Source organism: Leptosomus discolor, chromosome 1 (genome assembly GCF_034619465.1).
Source record: "Leptosomus discolor isolate bLepDis1 chromosome 1, bLepDis1.hap2, whole genome shotgun sequence".
Classification (NCBI taxonomy): Eukaryota; Metazoa; Chordata; class Aves; order Leptosomiformes; family Leptosomidae; genus Leptosomus; species Leptosomus discolor.
Genome location: NC_141391.1, coordinates 111943522 through 111961955, shown reverse-complemented (window position 1 = coordinate 111961955; position 18434 = coordinate 111943522). Strand labels below are relative to the sequence as shown.

At 35.9% G+C, this 18434-nt stretch overlaps 1 protein-coding gene across 1 annotated transcript in view; it reads right to left on the bottom strand.

Annotated features, from left to right (window-relative positions):
* Positions 1-18434, bottom strand: part of ROBO2 (roundabout guidance receptor 2) — a 435305-nt gene that overhangs the window by 55557 nt on the left and 361314 nt on the right. Inside the window, exons 9-13 of the mRNA XM_086462902.1 lie at positions 14835-15006; positions 8288-8493; positions 4167-4248; positions 3270-3435; positions 1457-1623 (exon numbers count right to left, since the gene is read on the bottom strand). Coding sequence (XP_086319028.1) covers positions 1457-1623; positions 3270-3435; positions 4167-4248; positions 8288-8493; positions 14835-15006 — 793 coding nt within the window. The remainder of the gene's footprint in view (positions 1-1456; positions 1624-3269; positions 3436-4166; positions 4249-8287; positions 8494-14834; positions 15007-18434) is intronic.

Sequence of the window (18434 nt, the reverse complement as noted above, 5' to 3'; positions counted from 1 at the left end):
TGTAGCTAATTAAAAGACATGTTTTTAGTGAAATCAAATTGCTTGTCAGTATGTCAGATAAAAAGTCTATACTTGACACTCAAATGCCAAACAAAGGGGTTTTTTTTTTTAACTAGGTGATAAGTTATGCAGACTAAAAGGCTGGTGCAATGAAAAGCACGAGTCACCCTATAATAATGGGAGAGTAAGAAAGAGAAGAAAACTTGTGATAATCTGTGGATAGTCAAGCCTTGAAAACCCTGCCCAACTCCATCTTTTCTGAAAGCAGCACTGTTTCTCCTTTTACAGCAACGATTACTATTTGAAGAGGATAATTATTAAAAGACAGGTTTATTCAGGAACAGACCAGGATGACAGAGGTTGGATGTGATGGTTATGTGATAAAGAAACACCACCTTATTCTTGCTTCTCTCTTTCCATCTAGGACCAGCAAAGGACTCAAACCACTTACACATGTTGGGGGCTGACACAGGATGCACTCTTCATGCACACTTTTACAACTTTCACAAACAGAGGATTGCACTCTATTAGCTGTGAGAGGAGAAATTACTTTGGGCTTGAAAAAATTAAGATTCAAAAAAGTTATTAATTCCTGTATTCCAACCTGTTTAACTCAGAACTACACTCTTGAATGAAATGTTCAAGCAAAGTGCTGTCAAACCGCCAAAAAATCTATGCTGTAACTAGAAATTTTTTGTGGCAGTTATACACGGTTAGAGCTTGATCTCATGTGAACAGAATTTAATAGTCAATTCAATAGCAAGAGAGGATCACAGCTATCAATTATATCACCACCCTATAAATGAGGGATTTCACGTCAGCCTTCCCTCTTGGTTTATGCAGTGGATTGATATAAAGAATTTGGAAATCTAGGTGTATCAATAAAGACCCATACTTTTCTCAGAATAACTTCAAAATAATCCTAGCATGCAGATGCCTTAAATTAAATGAATTCTCTGCCTAAGTGTTGGATCAGATTACATTACACTACAGATATTTTGCACAACTTTTTTGATTACAACTAATGCCAAACATGGTGTCTGTCTGTCATAAGCACTTGTAACAACAGCATATCCCTGTTATAATAATGAAGAAAGAAGGACATGGAGAGAAAAGATACTGAGGAGAGTATGGTATTCACAGCACTTTTCAGAAAAATTTGTGTAACTCGCATTACTTTCAATAGAAACCAGGCATCAAGGAGCACACCAAGTCTAAGTGAACTGCAAACCAAAAAGTGGAGTGTACAAAGTACCAAAGAGTTAACCTATCTTTCTTAAGCTCCAGATCGATACTGCAAACATTGGACTATTTTTTATCTTTATTGGTTAAGCTCGACTCATGATTCCTTCAGCCAGAGTGCTAAAGCCAAATGGCCAGACTGACCTATTGGTTAACTCTCAGTCCCTTTTTTCTATTTTAGCTCAAGCACGTAAGCCTTAATAATTACAATTACCTTGTGTTCGCACAGGATCTGACACAGGACTGGGATCGCTCAGACCTTGTGAATTGATAGCTCTCACCATAAACAGGTAGATTGTATTGGGGCGCAGTCCTCTCACAGTGTAGAGAGTGGTCTTCACATGGTTAGCCACTGTTTGCCAACTATTGCTCACAGACTGACTGCAGTGAGAAGAGGATTGAAGATTAAGGACTAATACAAGAAAAAAATAGAGCAGTGAAAGGACCTAGTTTTGTAAACTTATATAAAGTACAAGAAAAAGTATTAAATGCAGGGTAAAAACAAAAATATTTTTTTCATTTAGCTCATCAAGATGGGATTTTAAAAAATAACACAGCTGTCAAAAGCATTTCTCCTTTCAACAGAAGCAAAAGCTTTTGCTGTCTATCTCAAATAAATACCTGCAAAAGGAAAATGTGGAACGCTGTGAAGTAAATTTGAATGATAAACAGGCCACTCTTGAACACAGACCTTAGAAAGGAAAATCCTATTAAAAGAATAGTTTTCTATACTGCTAAGTAAATTATGTCAATAGTCATTTGAAGAAAAGTATTCCCCTTGAACTAAATTCATATTTAAAGTGACAAAAAACCTTCTCAAAACATGCTTGTAGATGAAGGAAAGCATATGAATATTTTTTTCTGTCACTACATTTTGCATTGGACATTATTATAATTAGATTACAATCCACTGTATGAAGACATTTCGAGTACGATTGTTAAAACAGCTTTTAATGAAAATGCCCGGCTTTTGCTAAAGTTATTGATGGGATGCCGTTAAAGCTCATCTAGGGTGAAATATCACGAAAGCTTAAACAGAAAATTTTATTTTATTTTGCTTTGTTGTATAGCATTATAAAAATAAGTCTTTAAATATATTAAAAGGAAAAAGAAAATGGAAACCTACAAGTTTCATGTTGTTTCAATCGTTTCATTCATGTAATGTATAAAGTAGAAGTTCCAGAATAAAATCAACTATCACTTCTTAAATTTGCATGCATATGATTTTGACAAATTCTTATATGAATTTTAATTAAAAGATGAACTAAACTATCCGTGATTTGTTGAACATCTTGATTAAGGAAAACATTTAAGAACATGCACATTTGTAAGCCAAAGCATATGTCACTGACACATGTGAGAGGTATGGCCCAGGCTGAAAGAAACTTGCTGAATTGGAGCCCAAGAGTTCTTTTGTACCATGTATTAATTGCTGCTGTGTGGAAGGGAGTGGCTAGATTCTCTTCAGCCTCAGGCTGCAAGATGAAATCCTAAATTATCAATGCTAGTCTTTTCCGTTAAAAGTTTTAATCTATCTAAACCAGTAAAAAATAGAAATTTAAAGGTTTTCACTTTTTAATAGGTGCTGCTTTGACAAGAATAGGAATTAAAGTATGCAGAGAGGCTTCAGGATTATCCACCTATTTTCAGATTATTTGTACCATGATAGTCAAGATAACACTGGCACAAATGATTTGACCTGAAGCATTCCCACAGGAGACTCTCACTGATCATCAGTGCTAAGTAACAAATAATGACTACATTGTCCTGTTTTATTCCTGCTGACCTGAAGAAGTAGTTAGATGGTCCTTTAATTAATCACTTAGAAAAAAAATGATAAATTAAAAAAAACCCCAAAGAATTAAAAAATAAGAATCAAGGCCTGCCATAGGACTTCTGTCTTTTAATGAACTTCTAATGATGTGTGTAGAGTCCAAAAGAACACCACAATACCAGGGGAACAGCTGGTACCAGGGTTTAAGCAAAATTAGAGAGGAAGGAGATTAAAAGTGGAATAACTCACATACCTAAAAGCCTCAATGATATATGCACTAGCTGGTAGGCTTCCTGGGGTCCCTGGTTGCCAGGACAGCGTGACACTGTTCTTAGTAACATCAGTGACCTGGGGTTTGGATGGTGGCCCAGGGAGGTCATTTATATCGTAATTTTTACTAACTGTTGCTCCACCAGATTCTGTGAGGGGCAAATACAAATCAATTACTTTTTTATCTTTGATTGTTAACAATTGATCAAAGTAGAAGATTAAAATGAAAAATATGCCAAACATCTGTGAAATCAGCATAATTGATGTTCTTAATCTGTAAAGAACTAAGTCAAAAATTGCATTAACACGTATATTTTTGGATGAATAGCTATCATTTTTTAGGTACATACTGAAAGAAAAAATGCACAAAACTCAAATGAACTCAAATGGTTATATAAAAATATATTTTTATTTAAAAAAAAAAAAAAAGAAGAAGAAGAAAGTATAACAAAGAAGCCCAGCATTCCTAAAATTTAAAAAAATTACAAATAACTCAGTTACTAGAACGCTGAGAAAGTTCCTATATCCGGATCAACTCCAGTACTCACAGAGAGCACACTGGACTTTGATAGGGCTCTGTGTAGGCATAATAGTTTTCTTGCCCAAGCCAATTACTGGATGAATCCACAGTTTATTATCTCTCCTGTTTAGAAGAATTATAGCATACCGCTGTCACTGGAGACAAACACAAATTGTTGCAATGTCAATGGGCATTTAAAGGTAACAGCAATGAAATGCAAGGTGTGTAAAGTAAGACAGCCTTCCTACCTCCATCTTAATCCCAGAATTTCTAGAACAGATTATTTGAGTCAGACTGGTCTAATACAGTCTACACTTTAATTTTGGGCCAATTGAAAAACAGCCCCTGGACATTGCTTACCTGTCACCTCCAGCACAGCACTCCAAGATGTCTCCCCACTGGAACTCGTAGCAACACAAGTGTAAGTCCCAGTATCAGACAGCTAGACGTAAAAAAACATTTAAGGGCAGTTTTAACAACATTTTACAATCAGCTGACTGAGTTTACTCTAATTTTCTTTTTCTAAATGTTTCTTGGTAAGAAGGACTTAGCCTACATTTTACACCAGGCTAGAGGGCAGCGGACATTTTCAAACAATGATTTAATGGTGGCTTACTTTTAGAGAACTATAATAAGATTATTTGCTTCTAATACTTTTCTAATTCTAATTTTCATATTGTTAATGGTACCAGTACAGCATGTAAGTGCTGCAGGACGGATGTTTTAGACAGTATCAGTCTTCGTACTGGTTACAACAAATGCAGGTAAAATCAGGTAACAATATAAAACCAATTACATAGATGACAAAATCTCACTGTTCATTATCCCAGATGATCCAGAGATACAGTTTCCAGTGCCAGCAAGGCTGTTACATCATCTTAGACTCTTATGACAGATGAAGTAATTTCTAAACAGGCCACCACACATACAAATACTGTTGCTGAGACTTAACCGTGGTTCTCTCTACACAGACAGTCCTCCAAGCTATTTTCAAATGGCAAAATTAAATCAAATCCTATACCATGCTTACCTTTCTTCTAGTTCACATGGGTTTTTACTTCATGCTTGCAAGGCACTTTGGTAGCAAAGAAAATGCATTTGTATAAAACTATTGTGATTCCCTTGTCAGTTCATATATATCAAATTTATTTGGGGAAACTGTTTCGAATTATATCATCAATATTAATCTCATTTCTATATAAATTGTTCTACTGTAAAATTTGCCAAGTGTTTTGCTATTCCATACTTAAATTTAAAGTAAATATTTCCGAGACGGGAACTAGTGAAGATTACAGAGACGGATGGAAACCAGTAACTTTACAAAGTACAAAAAACACAGAGAAGCCCTCCTGCCACTCTGTAAATAACCTGGAGATGGAAGCAGAAGAGGGACAGTGCTGACTCTAGTGATAAAGGAGAAGAATTATATTCAACAGATGACTTGACGGGAACAGGACTGCGTCCAAGAAGCTTTATTGGACTTTAAGGAATTGTAATGGGTTTTCTGCTAAATGCAGATTGGCACTACAGCAAATGTGTTTATACCTCACTTGTCAAGAAGAATGTCAAGGCATATAAGTGAGATGGTCTTTAGATTACTTGTTGATATATAATTTAATTGATTTTTAACTTTATCATGTTTGAATTTTGTTGGTGTTTTCCTCAGATACACTGGGACTGCAGTATACTATTCTTAGGGGCAGGAAGCAATTGATTAATGCCAGTTCAATTGTCTAAATGAGCATAACTTACATTTTGGGAGATATTTTTCTGTGACATATAAGCAATAATTAAACCCCTCTCACAATGGCTCAGAGACTGAAAATGTAGAGGTACTGCTAATGAAGTGAGAAAGACTCTTGAAAGGAGACAGGTTTTCGAGAGGAGAGGACCTTATAGCATTCTGAAGTCGTGTTTTATTTTGCTGCTTCTGAGCTTTTATTAAATATATAATTCTTCATTATGTGATAATGGAGAATATTTTTCAAGGTTATGGTTCTCAACTTCATTTGTGTACTGCCGTGACAGATGGCGTATGGCATACTCAGTGAAGTATGTGGTATACACAACAGAGTAACTTGCAGAAGGCAAACTCAAAGTATAAAGCAAGCTGCAGATACACTGCCTCTTGCAAGTTATGGTGAATTATCTAACTTCGAAACTGTGGATGGATTAGATACAGACATAGTATATTGAGAATTCAATTATTTATACTTTTTTGTGCTATGGAAAAAACAATAGGGGAGGTAAACGGAAAATCTTTGCTATCAGTAAAATAAACAGTTTTCTTCATTAGTTAATGCAGGTGTCTAAATCTGGTGTGGTACATTTCTATGGAGCAGAACGGCGTTTTCTGTCAGTGCTGACCTGTCTGAAAGGGTACTGAGTGAGTGACATACGTGAGTTTTTAGTTGTCTTCCTCACACCAACTGGGAAGATTGGCTCATCAGAAAAATCTCTAGTTTCATGTTTATGACTGTGGCCATGGTTCACTGTGACTGCTGTAGACTCCTGAATAATTTGATTTACACACAGAAAGAGAGTTATATAGCAGAAGAGAATGGTCTCAAAGGTTTAAATATTAGTGTCTCATCTTTACCCACATCTTGAAATCTTTTATGATTACAATAGTGATTGTTATTTCTGAGGGGAGGAGAAGGCTGAGGACATGTGAGTGATAAATATTATTTTTTTTTGAACTTGAGTATGTAAGTGTACTTGGACATATTTCACGGCCATTTTTTGCTTAGGAAGTGTTGCTAGTCCTTGCTCAGGTAGACCTGAGAGAAAAGTTAAACATTCCAGATTTAAACCCATATTTAATTCATAAAAATTGCAAGGTACCGGAGAAATCTGACTTTTATGGTGTTTGGGTTTTGTTCTCAAGTCTGAGTCAAACAGTGCACATTACTGCAGCTGAGGGGTTTATAAAAAATTTCTTTCTGAGCCTTTAAGGAAAATTGGTTACTAGTGAATAAGCCACTTAAGGATCAATAAAAGCTTCATGTCTTTCAAAACCACACTCACTACTAATACTGTTTTCTTCTCCCCTTGCAAGCAATTTTTTTTTACTTTCATTTACAGACCTTGTGCCTCTAACAGAGAGATTAATGCGCTGGCACAATTCAGAACCAATTTCATTGTTTGCATAGCTGCATGCAGACAGGTATCCCAGGAGCTTCTGCCTCATGGACACTCCACAGAAGCCCATCATCGATGCCTGAAAGTTTGTTTGAAATCACTAAGCTTCCACCTTTAATTGCTGCTTTCTAACACTACTGGGGAATCTTGACTATTCAAGCGCACTCTTTAATCCAGCTCTACAGGAAAAATGCATTAACCTTCATGGCCTAAACCTGCCTGCAGCCCAAGGACGAAGGATAAATTGTTTACTCAAAGAAAGCTAGCATAAATTTTTTAATAAATTCCATTTTGTTCCAATGAAGTTAACAATTCATCTACAATCACTGATGAGATGGTATCAGAAAACAAAACTGCTCTTTATGTCATCCTCTGTAGTGATGTTTATTGACATTTTTTTGGATGGCAAAGCTAAGTGCAGAAATTACTGCTGATGAAATTAAATGGTTTCTGAAATTGTCTTTATGTTCTTGACAAATAATTACATTTACCTTACTATTTTTCTGTACACATGCTTATCTGCATACACACAAACAAATATGTATTTTTATTTCGATCAGGGAAAAATTAAAAGCACAAAGATTAGTGATGCAATGTTTATCAACAAATCTGACATTACGCTATTTGAAATATTATAAGATTTATTTGTACTTTTAAGATACCATATTATCTCACATGTCAAAATGTAAATATTATGATAGGCATTTCATTTTGAATGGAAATCCCTCTGCAAATGACTGCATGTATGTTACAGTATTAGTTGTCTTCTCCCATCTGCAGCCTGATGGAACATCTCCAGCAAGCATAGCGTTGGAATAAATCAGCCAGCTCAAGACTGTCAAGACTCATTGATGAAGAAAGTGCACAGTCAAACCCTGATGAACTCCAGAATCACTTGATAGCACAACAGCTCCTCGGAAAATTATGCTCAGGTGTTGAAAATGAACTGTTGGAAGTTCTAACGGAGATAACAGGCCAATGGCTTCATGGTAAGACCAACTGAAAAGATAAGGAAGGCCTGTCCTTTTACATGTCTATCCATCCCCAACTTACACGTTTTATCACAACATATGTAAGATTTTAAAGATCAATTCTATTTTTAGGGAATTCTAACAGAAATATCTCATGCTAGTTTGGCTCTTCTGCCCCTGCCCCTTCCCTACACAATGTCAAAGAAAGAAATAGGATGTGGACTTAGTGAGAATTTCACAGTAAAAGAGAAAATTAAGTTCATTTTGAAGACAACAGACAGCAAAACAGCAGAGCTGCTTGAGGCATATACCACAGCTCAAGGCTAGCCATGGACCAATCATAGTACTTGTTTTGTTAATGCTACTTACCCGCAGAGTTTTAATCTGAAGTGTCCCCTGATCCTGTATGGATGTTCGAGGGTCTCTGCCCAGGAAGGTGAACCCTTCTTTTAACCAGCTGATGACAGGAAGGGGGTCACCGGTTGCCTTGCACTTCAGCAGAGCTGTCCCATCCACTGCCAGTGTCTGATTGACGGGCCCTTGGAGGATGATGGGTGGAGGCCTATCTGTCAAGACTAAACAGTGACACATGCATTGGCATCCACACTTTTAACATCTTCTACCGCAGTTAGCCCTTTCCATGACATTAACAGACAGGCTTAAGTTAGCCTCTAAAAGGCTAAAACCCTTATTTTTGGAAGACATACAGGTACACGTTAACAATTAACTGGTATATTCGAAAAGTATTTTTCTAAGAATTATATTTCGCCACTGCAAGATAACACCTAGATATATAAACTTCTGTTAGCAAAGATCATTAGACTCATTTGTTTAAGATAGAATGAAAATTAAGACCTTGATCAAGAAAAGATTTGAGGTACCTTTCTTATTTCTTCCGATTTAGGAAAGTACTTTATGCACATGTTTAATGTCATATAAAAATGTATTTAATAGCTTACCTGATTTAGGGCCTAAAAGAGAAAATCTGTTAAAAGTTCAAAGTGAAACACCGTAGCCATTCTAGCATGGATATCAACCACATCCCCCATTTGTGCTCAATTTGCAAGTTTTCATCAGCAAAAATATCTAATGATAATACAAAACATTTTCATAGTCTAAGCAATCTAAATGACCGTACAACTCTTTCCAGTGGAGAAAATTTCAAACTCAGTCAAGCCATTTAACAGCTTACTTATCAAACCATTTCATCACCCTTTAAAGCTATAAACTCTTCAATTTTTTTTTCCCCTAATAATTTGCATTTGCATGCTTGAAATACTGCTTAAAGGACTCTGTAACCAGTGAGCAAGTGCATGGCTGCATATAAACCTCATTCCATAACCAGTGGGATACCTTGAAGATGAGGTAAAATGCTCATGCTTGCTTTTCTTGAAAGATCAATTTTTCATAAATAACTCTGACGTTGAACCTATTCTCTGAGCCATCTGTTAAGCAGCAAAATATATAACCATTTGTTTCTAAAGAATGTGTTTATACAAAATTAATGTGAAATACTTGAATACAAACCAGCCTATGACTCCTGCATAAAATTGGTATAATAGAACCAAGAATTCATTTTTGTATTTATCTACCTGCCACATTACTGCTGTTTTAAATCTTTGAACAACTGAACAATACAATACAACTGGTATTAAACATTGTAACAGGCAGGACCAGCTCCCAAACCAGTGTAAGTTAACCTGCCTCCAATGATGTCAATTGAGTCTGAATCATTTATTCTAACTAAGAATCTATTTCAATATAGTTCATACACAACACCTGACTCTTACAATGAAGTGAAAATAAATTATTGTGAAGCAATATGGTTTCTGTGGTATTTGAGCTGTTTGAGATGCAAACCTTTGGAACCTTCAACAGATCCAAAGCGCTTTCATTACACTATTTGATAAATAAAAAACATTAGGGAGATGTTAGTGGTACATTTTATACCTAAAATAATTGTTTCTGAAATTGTAATGTTACAAAAATACTAACTACCTTCTTTTGTTAACAAGATACACAAAGGAAGGAATCATTAGTATTAGTAGCACCTTGGAGTGTGAGTTCATCACATTTATTGAAATTGAAACTGAAAATAGAAAGACAATACAGATTATTTATTAACAGCAGAATGTGAAAGCTATCTTGGAAGTTCTGAAATATCACTGAACTCAGATACAGGAAAGGAAACACTGTATTGCAAGAAAAGAGAACATGTAATGCTTTTTCACCTTGATAGGAAATTTTTTATCTCATTAATGTTCCTTATGACTACACAGTTCAGCCATTTGGTGAAATAAAAATTGATCTCAGCAGCACAAGTTTATTCAAACGAAAATATAGCTGTGTAAGTTTTCCTTTAGATTTAACGTAAAACAGTAAATCCCAGTTTTCTAGATAGCTAAAAATTGAGGGAAAATAATTGCTTAAGTTGTTAACTAATCCATCGCAGTTATTTGCTGCATCTAATTGCCTTTCATATGTGTAGCAATGTAGGTATTTTCAAAACCTACTGCATTACAGATATTGTTCTTTGGCATGTAATTAGTTTTTTTACAGCCCAAATGAGGAGCTCATAATCCTTTAAATAGCTCTGATCAATAGTGTAATTGAAAGCCTCCTGGCCAGAAGGAATCTTCATTTTCAAGGGTGTTATGGGTGAAAGACCACTACAGGTTTCCATGACACTAAGGCTAAAGGTTAAATGAACACTTAGAGTTTCCACTGATCTGTGAACGACTGTATTGTCTTCACAACTATGACTTGTAAATCTTCTCTAAAACGTGTATATGTGCTTGTACTCCTACTACATAGGTCTCTTCATTAATAAGGATCCAAAATTCAGTTAGATTTTTAAAAAATATCATAAGCATTCTGAAGAACAGAGAGATAATGAAAAATACCCACAAAAAGGTTGGAGGTTTTGTTAGTTTCTTTACAGCATTTTAATTTTCAGTTAAATTGTATATTGTTTTCTCCTAGCAGGAAGCTTTTATATCCATCCTACAGAAACATTTTGTATAGCTAAAATATATTTGCATAGTAAAAAAGAAGTTGATTTCAAAATTAATTTAACTTAAAAAATAGTTTTGAAACCATATATTCACATATTCTAGTAAATGAAAAATTCACATATTCTAGTAAATGAAAAATTATCAGATTCCTTTTGTGATAAAAGTGAGCTTAAATTTTGAGCAGAGAATTGGAAAATAATTAATTCTATTTGTTAAAGAATAGTTTATTCAATACAAATGTAATTTGGATCAACTGAAACCATGTTCAAATTTGAGTGGAATTTGGTCAAATTACAACAGGAAATTAAAATAAGAGAATGACAAAAATCAAGTCTTTACTTTGGCACTTTCAAAATCAACATTTTGAAAGTTTTCCTTGTGAATTAATAAGGGAAATCAGACACAATTCACAAAATTATCATGATGAACAGTAGTATGATAGGGCAGGTGCTCTCCTGAGAGGTGGAAAGGCAGAGGCCAATTCTTCCTCTGTCTTTTTGTGGAAGAGCTTCACAGGAGGCTGTGAGGTTGTTTAAATCTCTCATGTTTGACACTGTCGCATTTGCTATAAAACATGTAATATGCATTTAATGAGGGATAGGAATCATGGTGGACAGATTTGGAGACGAGTAAACTGTGAGTAATATTAAATTCTTCTAGGAGGATCGGAGAGAGACATACCCCAGAATACTCAATAGACCTATAGCAAAAAAATTGCAAAGGAGTTTGGGAAAAATGCCTTAAGTGTCTATTCCAAATCAGTGGAGAGGGAGCTGTTGAGGTACGCTGCTAACACCTCTTTTTTTTTTTTTTTTCTCCTATCTGTTCTGAATTATCGTTATAGGTCTAGCCCTTTGCTTTCATTCAAAAGCCCAGAAACAGTCTCTTTTTTGTTAATTTAGTATCCTAAACCAGTTCATTCTTATGTTGCTAAAAAAATCCATGGTGGGAGGTTATGCCGCCTTCTCCATTCCAACACTCACCCTAAACAGCAATCACTGAGTAAACCGGGTGAAGTAGGCTGATCCTGCAGTTGAGCATGCAGTGGTCAAAATTTTTATTAATAAATACTAATAATGACTAGATAAGGAGAAATTGAGATCTTCTACAAAATATTCTATGCATGATGGATAAATTTATGGAACAAATTACTAACTAAACTATTCTTTATATCTTGAGCACAGACATAGTTAGACGGAAGCATTTGGTTTATTTGCACGATCTGTCATTTTAAGACTGTGAGCTGCATATTCACTTCTTGAGTTCGAAAGCATTGCTGAGATTGTATCCATTTTTAAAATTATTTTGCTTTTCCAGATGTGCATTAGACAGTGGATTATATGATAGCCTTTCAAGAAAATACAAGATTTGAATTTCAAATACACTGAAGGCTCTTAGCACAGTCCATAATCAGCAAAATTATCACTCAACTCAGCACATTTCATCACAGCTAGTAATCTCTTCTCATGTGAACACTTGAGTTAAAAATATTTCCAGTAAAGACTTGTAAGTGCAAAAATGTAACAACTGAAACACTGCTATATATGGTATAATTAAGCTCTTGTTTTTCTGCACATGACATATGTTTTCATTCTGTATTGGAACTTCAATTGGATCTAAATTACTCTGGATCAAACAAAAATGTGTTCAAAATGAAAAAGATGGCTCGCCACTATTATTAAATCATTAACGAAACAGAAAAATTCTGGGCTATGAAGTAAAACTGAAATCACCAGCCAAAAACTAGAACACTAACGCTTAAATATATAGATAGCATGCACAGTGTTTATCTTTTATTATATTTTTAAAATGATTAAATTACATTTCCCTACTGATAAAGATCATTAGCTTCCATAACTTCTGCTCAGCATCAACTAAAACAGATTATTTAGACATTTATGGTTAATTTCCTGGCTAAAAGTAATTAAAAAAGTATCTGTGATTAATGGTACATTTATTTATATAATCTCAGTTCCACAATATTGTTTTGGCACTTTTTGTCTGACCTCACCTGCCCTTTGACTCAAGGTTGAAATGGTATTTCTATAAAGCAACGTCGTATTATTTCATAATGATCGTGCTGACTGTGGGTTCTGGAAAGAATTTGAAGAACGCAGACCTTGCATTCCTTGAGCGGCAGAGCCACCAGCTAATGCTTTCTCTAGCAATGTGGAATGCATACCACCTTTAATTAGAATTAATTGTAGATGAGTTTGCATTTTATCAGGGACACTTTTGTGGGTTTCTTTTGGCTTGTTAAACAAACTAACAAAAATTCCAAAGAGGTCAATTAGGATTTATTATTTTTTCCCCACACACAAGAAATAGATAAAAATGGACCACAGACCTTGTCTGTCAAAAGAAAGACTTTCTCATTGCTAATATCCTTGAACCTGATTTCATCAACTCAGCCCCTGTTGCAGTAAATCTGTACAGCTTCAGCAGGTGCGGACATTACCAGCTCAATGTCCTCTTAGCCAATGTTTGTGTGCTGTATTTGTTCCACAATCATGTCACCGAATCAGGCAGCACTATGGACAGATATTAAAAAATACTGGCTTTCCATTAATTTTAAATGACCTTTTAATCTACATTTAAATTTGAATTGAATAAAACTGCATCATTTTGTAATAGACCACAAGAGAAATGACTTTAAGAGATTGCAGAGCGAAGGTTAGGCTTTAGTCTCCAGAAACTACTTTACAGAAAAGCAATGTTCTTGTAAAGATCCAAGGATAAGGCAGAAATTATCTCCCCTTGTCATAAAAATATAGACAGCTTTTGGAAAACAAAGAAAAGGCATCAAATTAATGCTCAAACCTCTATAACATGAGCCTGAACCTCTCTACCTGTCACTTGTGATGAATATGCTCTTGTGAAAAGCCAGATTATTCAGAACTAGACATCTTTTCAAACTTTCATGGTGCAGGCATGTCTCTAAGGGAACAGTAAAAGTAGACCTCTGCATATAACAACAGTTTTAATGGCAAAAATTCATCAAAGTCTGTCAGGAGATATTTAATGAGTCAGTTAAGATAAGGAATAATGATGCCAGAGAATGCTACAGTCTCCTAGTACAAGAGGAATTCTGTTGTTTTCTTCACAAATATTAAAGGATGCAAACTGACTTCTATCCACAATAGGACAAAGAGGGTTAACAGGATTCCTGAGCTATGAAAAGGATTCGTGTTTATAGGTGGAGTAAAGTAAACTTCAAGGCTGGATAAATTTCAAACCCAAAATTTTGAAATGGAAAACATCAAGACAGAACATGTAATGTTTTTCCTTTCCTGAAAACTCTTCTCTACCTACATATTTCCGTGGCTCTTTTCACACCTAACTATACTGAAGAATTCTTAGAACATAGTTCTGAGGTAAGTGCCTTATTCACAGAGGGACTAAAGGACTAATGTTGTAGCTGTTATAAACCAAGAATACTCCAGTAAGTTCAAGGCAACTGTGTTGGTTTAATTGAGCTAAGGATACATCTTCAAACTAGCTGCCTAAGATAATACTGAAGATTGGTGGGAATTGAGCCTCACTTCTCTGCACCCTAGTTCACTGCTTTAATCACAAACCTGTTCATTCTTCACATTGTTTTTATTGCAATCCCACCTTACCACTAGTGAATCAAGCAGCTTCCTTTCTCACCAAACCTATTCTAAGATGGTTTGCCCCTTGTTTGCATTGTTAAGGAACCTCCAGAAGGCAAGCAAAAGGCAAACTAAACTTTGATGCCTTTCTGATACCACAGAGAACTGCATAGAGACCCTTTTTCATTGTATTTTCTTTAGAAACTTGTCCATTTACTTGTATGAATTATGTGATCTCATATGCCTTTATTCACACTGTTTTAAAAATACTTTTGACAGGGAGAAACAATAGGAATTTCTATAGCTCACCATCAGTAACCTCCAGCTGAGCCTTTGCCAAAATGCTTCCAGCAACAGTCAGTGCTTGACAAATGTAGTAGCCTGCATCAGACCGCTGAATGTTGGTAATAGTGAGGTCTCCGGTTGGTGACACTGAGTACCTGCTGTTGGGCTGGAGAGGCTGGTTTGGGAAGAGTAGATTCTGCAAAGATAATTCATCTCACATCAATTCAAAACACAAAAGCAACAAATTTCCCTCAGCTAGAGAGACGATGATCTTTCCTTAAAAGCACTATATATAAACCAGAAGAAAAAATAAGTGTGGTTATGACTTTATGAACACATAGAGCTAGCTTTCCCTGCCTTGGGCAACTTGCAGTTTAAATTAGAAACAGCTCTTTGACAGCACACAGTGGTGTGCTCTGGCTGGGGGTATAGGCGAGGAAAAATTTTCCAACAGTCACACTTGAGTGACTTGCATTTGTGACACATTCATCTTCATTCTGAACATAATTGTAATAATATACTTAGTTGGCTATCAAACCAGGAGGACACAATACTAGAGTAAACATCAGAAAACTAGCAGAAAGAATTGAATCCTGGAGACTTGAGGGAGCATAGTACTATTGTTTGGCTGTGAATACATTCTGGGCAAAGGAGAAAGTAAGAGTGTGGCACAGAAGGAAAGCTGGGAGGAGGATACGAACAGATCATAAAGTAAGGGAAGCTGGTAGAGTATGAGAGCTTAAAGGAGAAGTAAAAGCAAATTAAACCTGAGATATACCAAATGAGAAAAGCAGCAAGGAGCCTTCAGGGTGAGAAGAAAGCGTCTAAACCTGATGTGGAAATCATCAGAGAGAAAAAATAATTTCATGTAGGATAAGACATCAGTTAGCATGGAATAGGGAGATTAGCTTTTGCCTTTGGGCTGGATTGGAGAAAAGAGAGATGTCAATAAGAATAACTGGAATGGATGTAGTAGTCGTTGCATACGATGAAGGACTGAACAAATCAATAATACAGAAAAGGACTGAAAAGGCTTTAGTGGTGAGGGCTGCTTTCAAGGAAAAAGTTATACAACCTGGCACAGCTTTTGATGTGAATAAAAAAGAACAGGAAAAGGGAGGTAATGTGAGCAGAAAGGTCAGTGGCATTGCTCAATGAGACAGAAAGGGGAACAGATTAAACAATTAAACAACAGTAATTCCAGGAAAACAGGGTCTGGCTTTTATGTCAACTCAACAAGCCTCTATGAAAAATACAGTTGTTTGTATCAGGAATATCCCAAAACACTGTTACCATGCGTGATAAGCTTTCAGTCATTACTGCAACTCTGCATAGCTCTGCTGTGCTTTCTAATGAGGACTCCCTACAAACTTTTAAGCTTGTCTATATAGGCTAAAAAGAAAATCTTAAAGGTATAGAGTAGGGTATTAAATAAATTTTCTGTAGAGCTGCTTGTTCTGCAGTAGACCTCAATGGTTTACAAAAAATTGTTTGGAACTGCCAAGCAACAAACTTGGATTTTAAAAAGTTCTGATTTGAAGTGAAACTCACACCTTTATCTCTGGTTTTGGCAATAAAAGGAGAGAGATACGCTTTAAATGAGATCTGACACTCCAAGTATCCTTATAATTTTATTAACCTACTAGGCTACTTGTCACCCTAGGGTGAGCCTTTCCCCTTTACCCCCTTTCAATGTCAATGTTCAAGAAATTTTTCACAGCAAATTTTTCCTCAAAAAACAATATGGACCCAGTAAACATGTCAGATCCAGTAAGAAAAAAAAGTGTGAAAATTCTGAAATAATTTCAGGCTACAGGGCTAAGTGAGTCTCAAAAAATTGTCCTGTCTTCTGAATCGCCTTGAAACTTTCAGAATAACCTCTGCCTGGCACAGATACCTACCAAATGAGGGCATTGCAAAAACTCACTAAATTTTGTAAGAAAGCAGAGAATTTTATAAGAAAGCAGAGAATTTTGCTATGACTGAGCTTGACTCCATTTATCACCCACTATGCAAAGTGTAAAAGAAAGACAACGTAAAAGACAGTGCAAGGATCAAGCTCCTAATTCTTAAGAGGGAAAAAGATCCACGATCCTCTTTATGACCGCACCAGAAAGGGGAGGCTACCCTTCTTTGATCTTCAGCATGGGCTTGTCTGTTCTGGAGAGGTACCACATCCCAGTGAATATTCCACACATCAGGAGGAGTTCATCAGTCTCATGACTCCTCCCTTCACAGACCAGAGAACTGTGAATTATAACTTGTCCTAAATTACAGTACAACCCCTTTTAAAACGTTTTTGTAATTTCATTGATTTTAATTAGCTGTTGGGTTGCTCATCTGGGCATAATGGTGACATGCTGGGGGGGACCAGAGTCATCCTTGATATAGCACCACTGAATTTATCTGAAGGAAGAATTCAATCCAGTCTAAAGGTCACACATGCCCTGCCCCGGTGCATTTCACTGGTGGGAGGATGTTAGGCTCTCGGGAAAAGGCTACTGAGTACAAATGACCAGCTGTTTATGCACAAGCTGGCACAAAAAATGACTCAGGAGGGAACAGCTTCCCTCCCTTCCAGCTGGTTGTGCTCAGAAACACCGGATCGAGAAATGGATTCACAATGAAAAATGCCCTACAATTACTGGAGCAGGCTAACATAACTACATAACATTACTCTGAACACTAACAGAGCTGCAAACAGTTGCTTGAATAAAAGCAGAAGCAAGCATTGTAAAGCCAAGCAACCACTTATAGCCAGGCATGTAAAGGTGAAAAGTCACGTACTTTGGCCAAAACACTGTCCTCTAGATCTGTATGATGATACAAAGTATGTGGAAACTCACCTACTCTATGGCAACTTATTGCAAAATCTGGCAAGTTGTACACTGAGATGGAAACAATAACCTGTGTTATTTCACTGATGCTCAATTAAGATTTGCATGAGGCTGTAGTGAATCACATTGAGCTATTTTTCAAGGTTTGATTATGAACCATGTAGGTATCAATTTTTATGTTGCATTTATTTGCCAAAAAAGACCATTCTAACCCTCAGGGATCTGGTTCTCAATATGGTAATTAATTTTCCAGGTTTGTAATTAAACAGCTTCAACATGGTACAATCAGTAGGTAATAACATTCAATTAAATACACAAGATGCATTTTCACCTTAAAATGTTTTTACCCTTGAAATGATACCAATGGAAGAGGATAAAATAGAGTATTAACAATTTTCAATTATGCTAAATTACTTTAATCCTGCAAATGATGTCCTACTTTAATTAGGAGCACTTCTCTTTATTACAGCATGATGGATGTCCACTTTATTAGATTCAAGTGTGACACTATAAGCTCACTTTACATAAACATTACCATGTTATTAAAATGCTCTACAAGGAAGGGTTTTGAAACGTTTGCTAGCGCATCAGTACTTCCTACTTTATTTTCAATATGCTTAGTCTACTTTCCCTTTGGAGCAATTTTCACCTTAGTGAGACTCACAATACTTTGCTTTTCCAGGATGTGCTCCATAGAGGCTAGATATCAAGTTCTCCAAATAATATACTGAAAGAAACACGCTGAAGATTAAGCTTGCACTCATACAAGCTTACACTCATAAAGTAA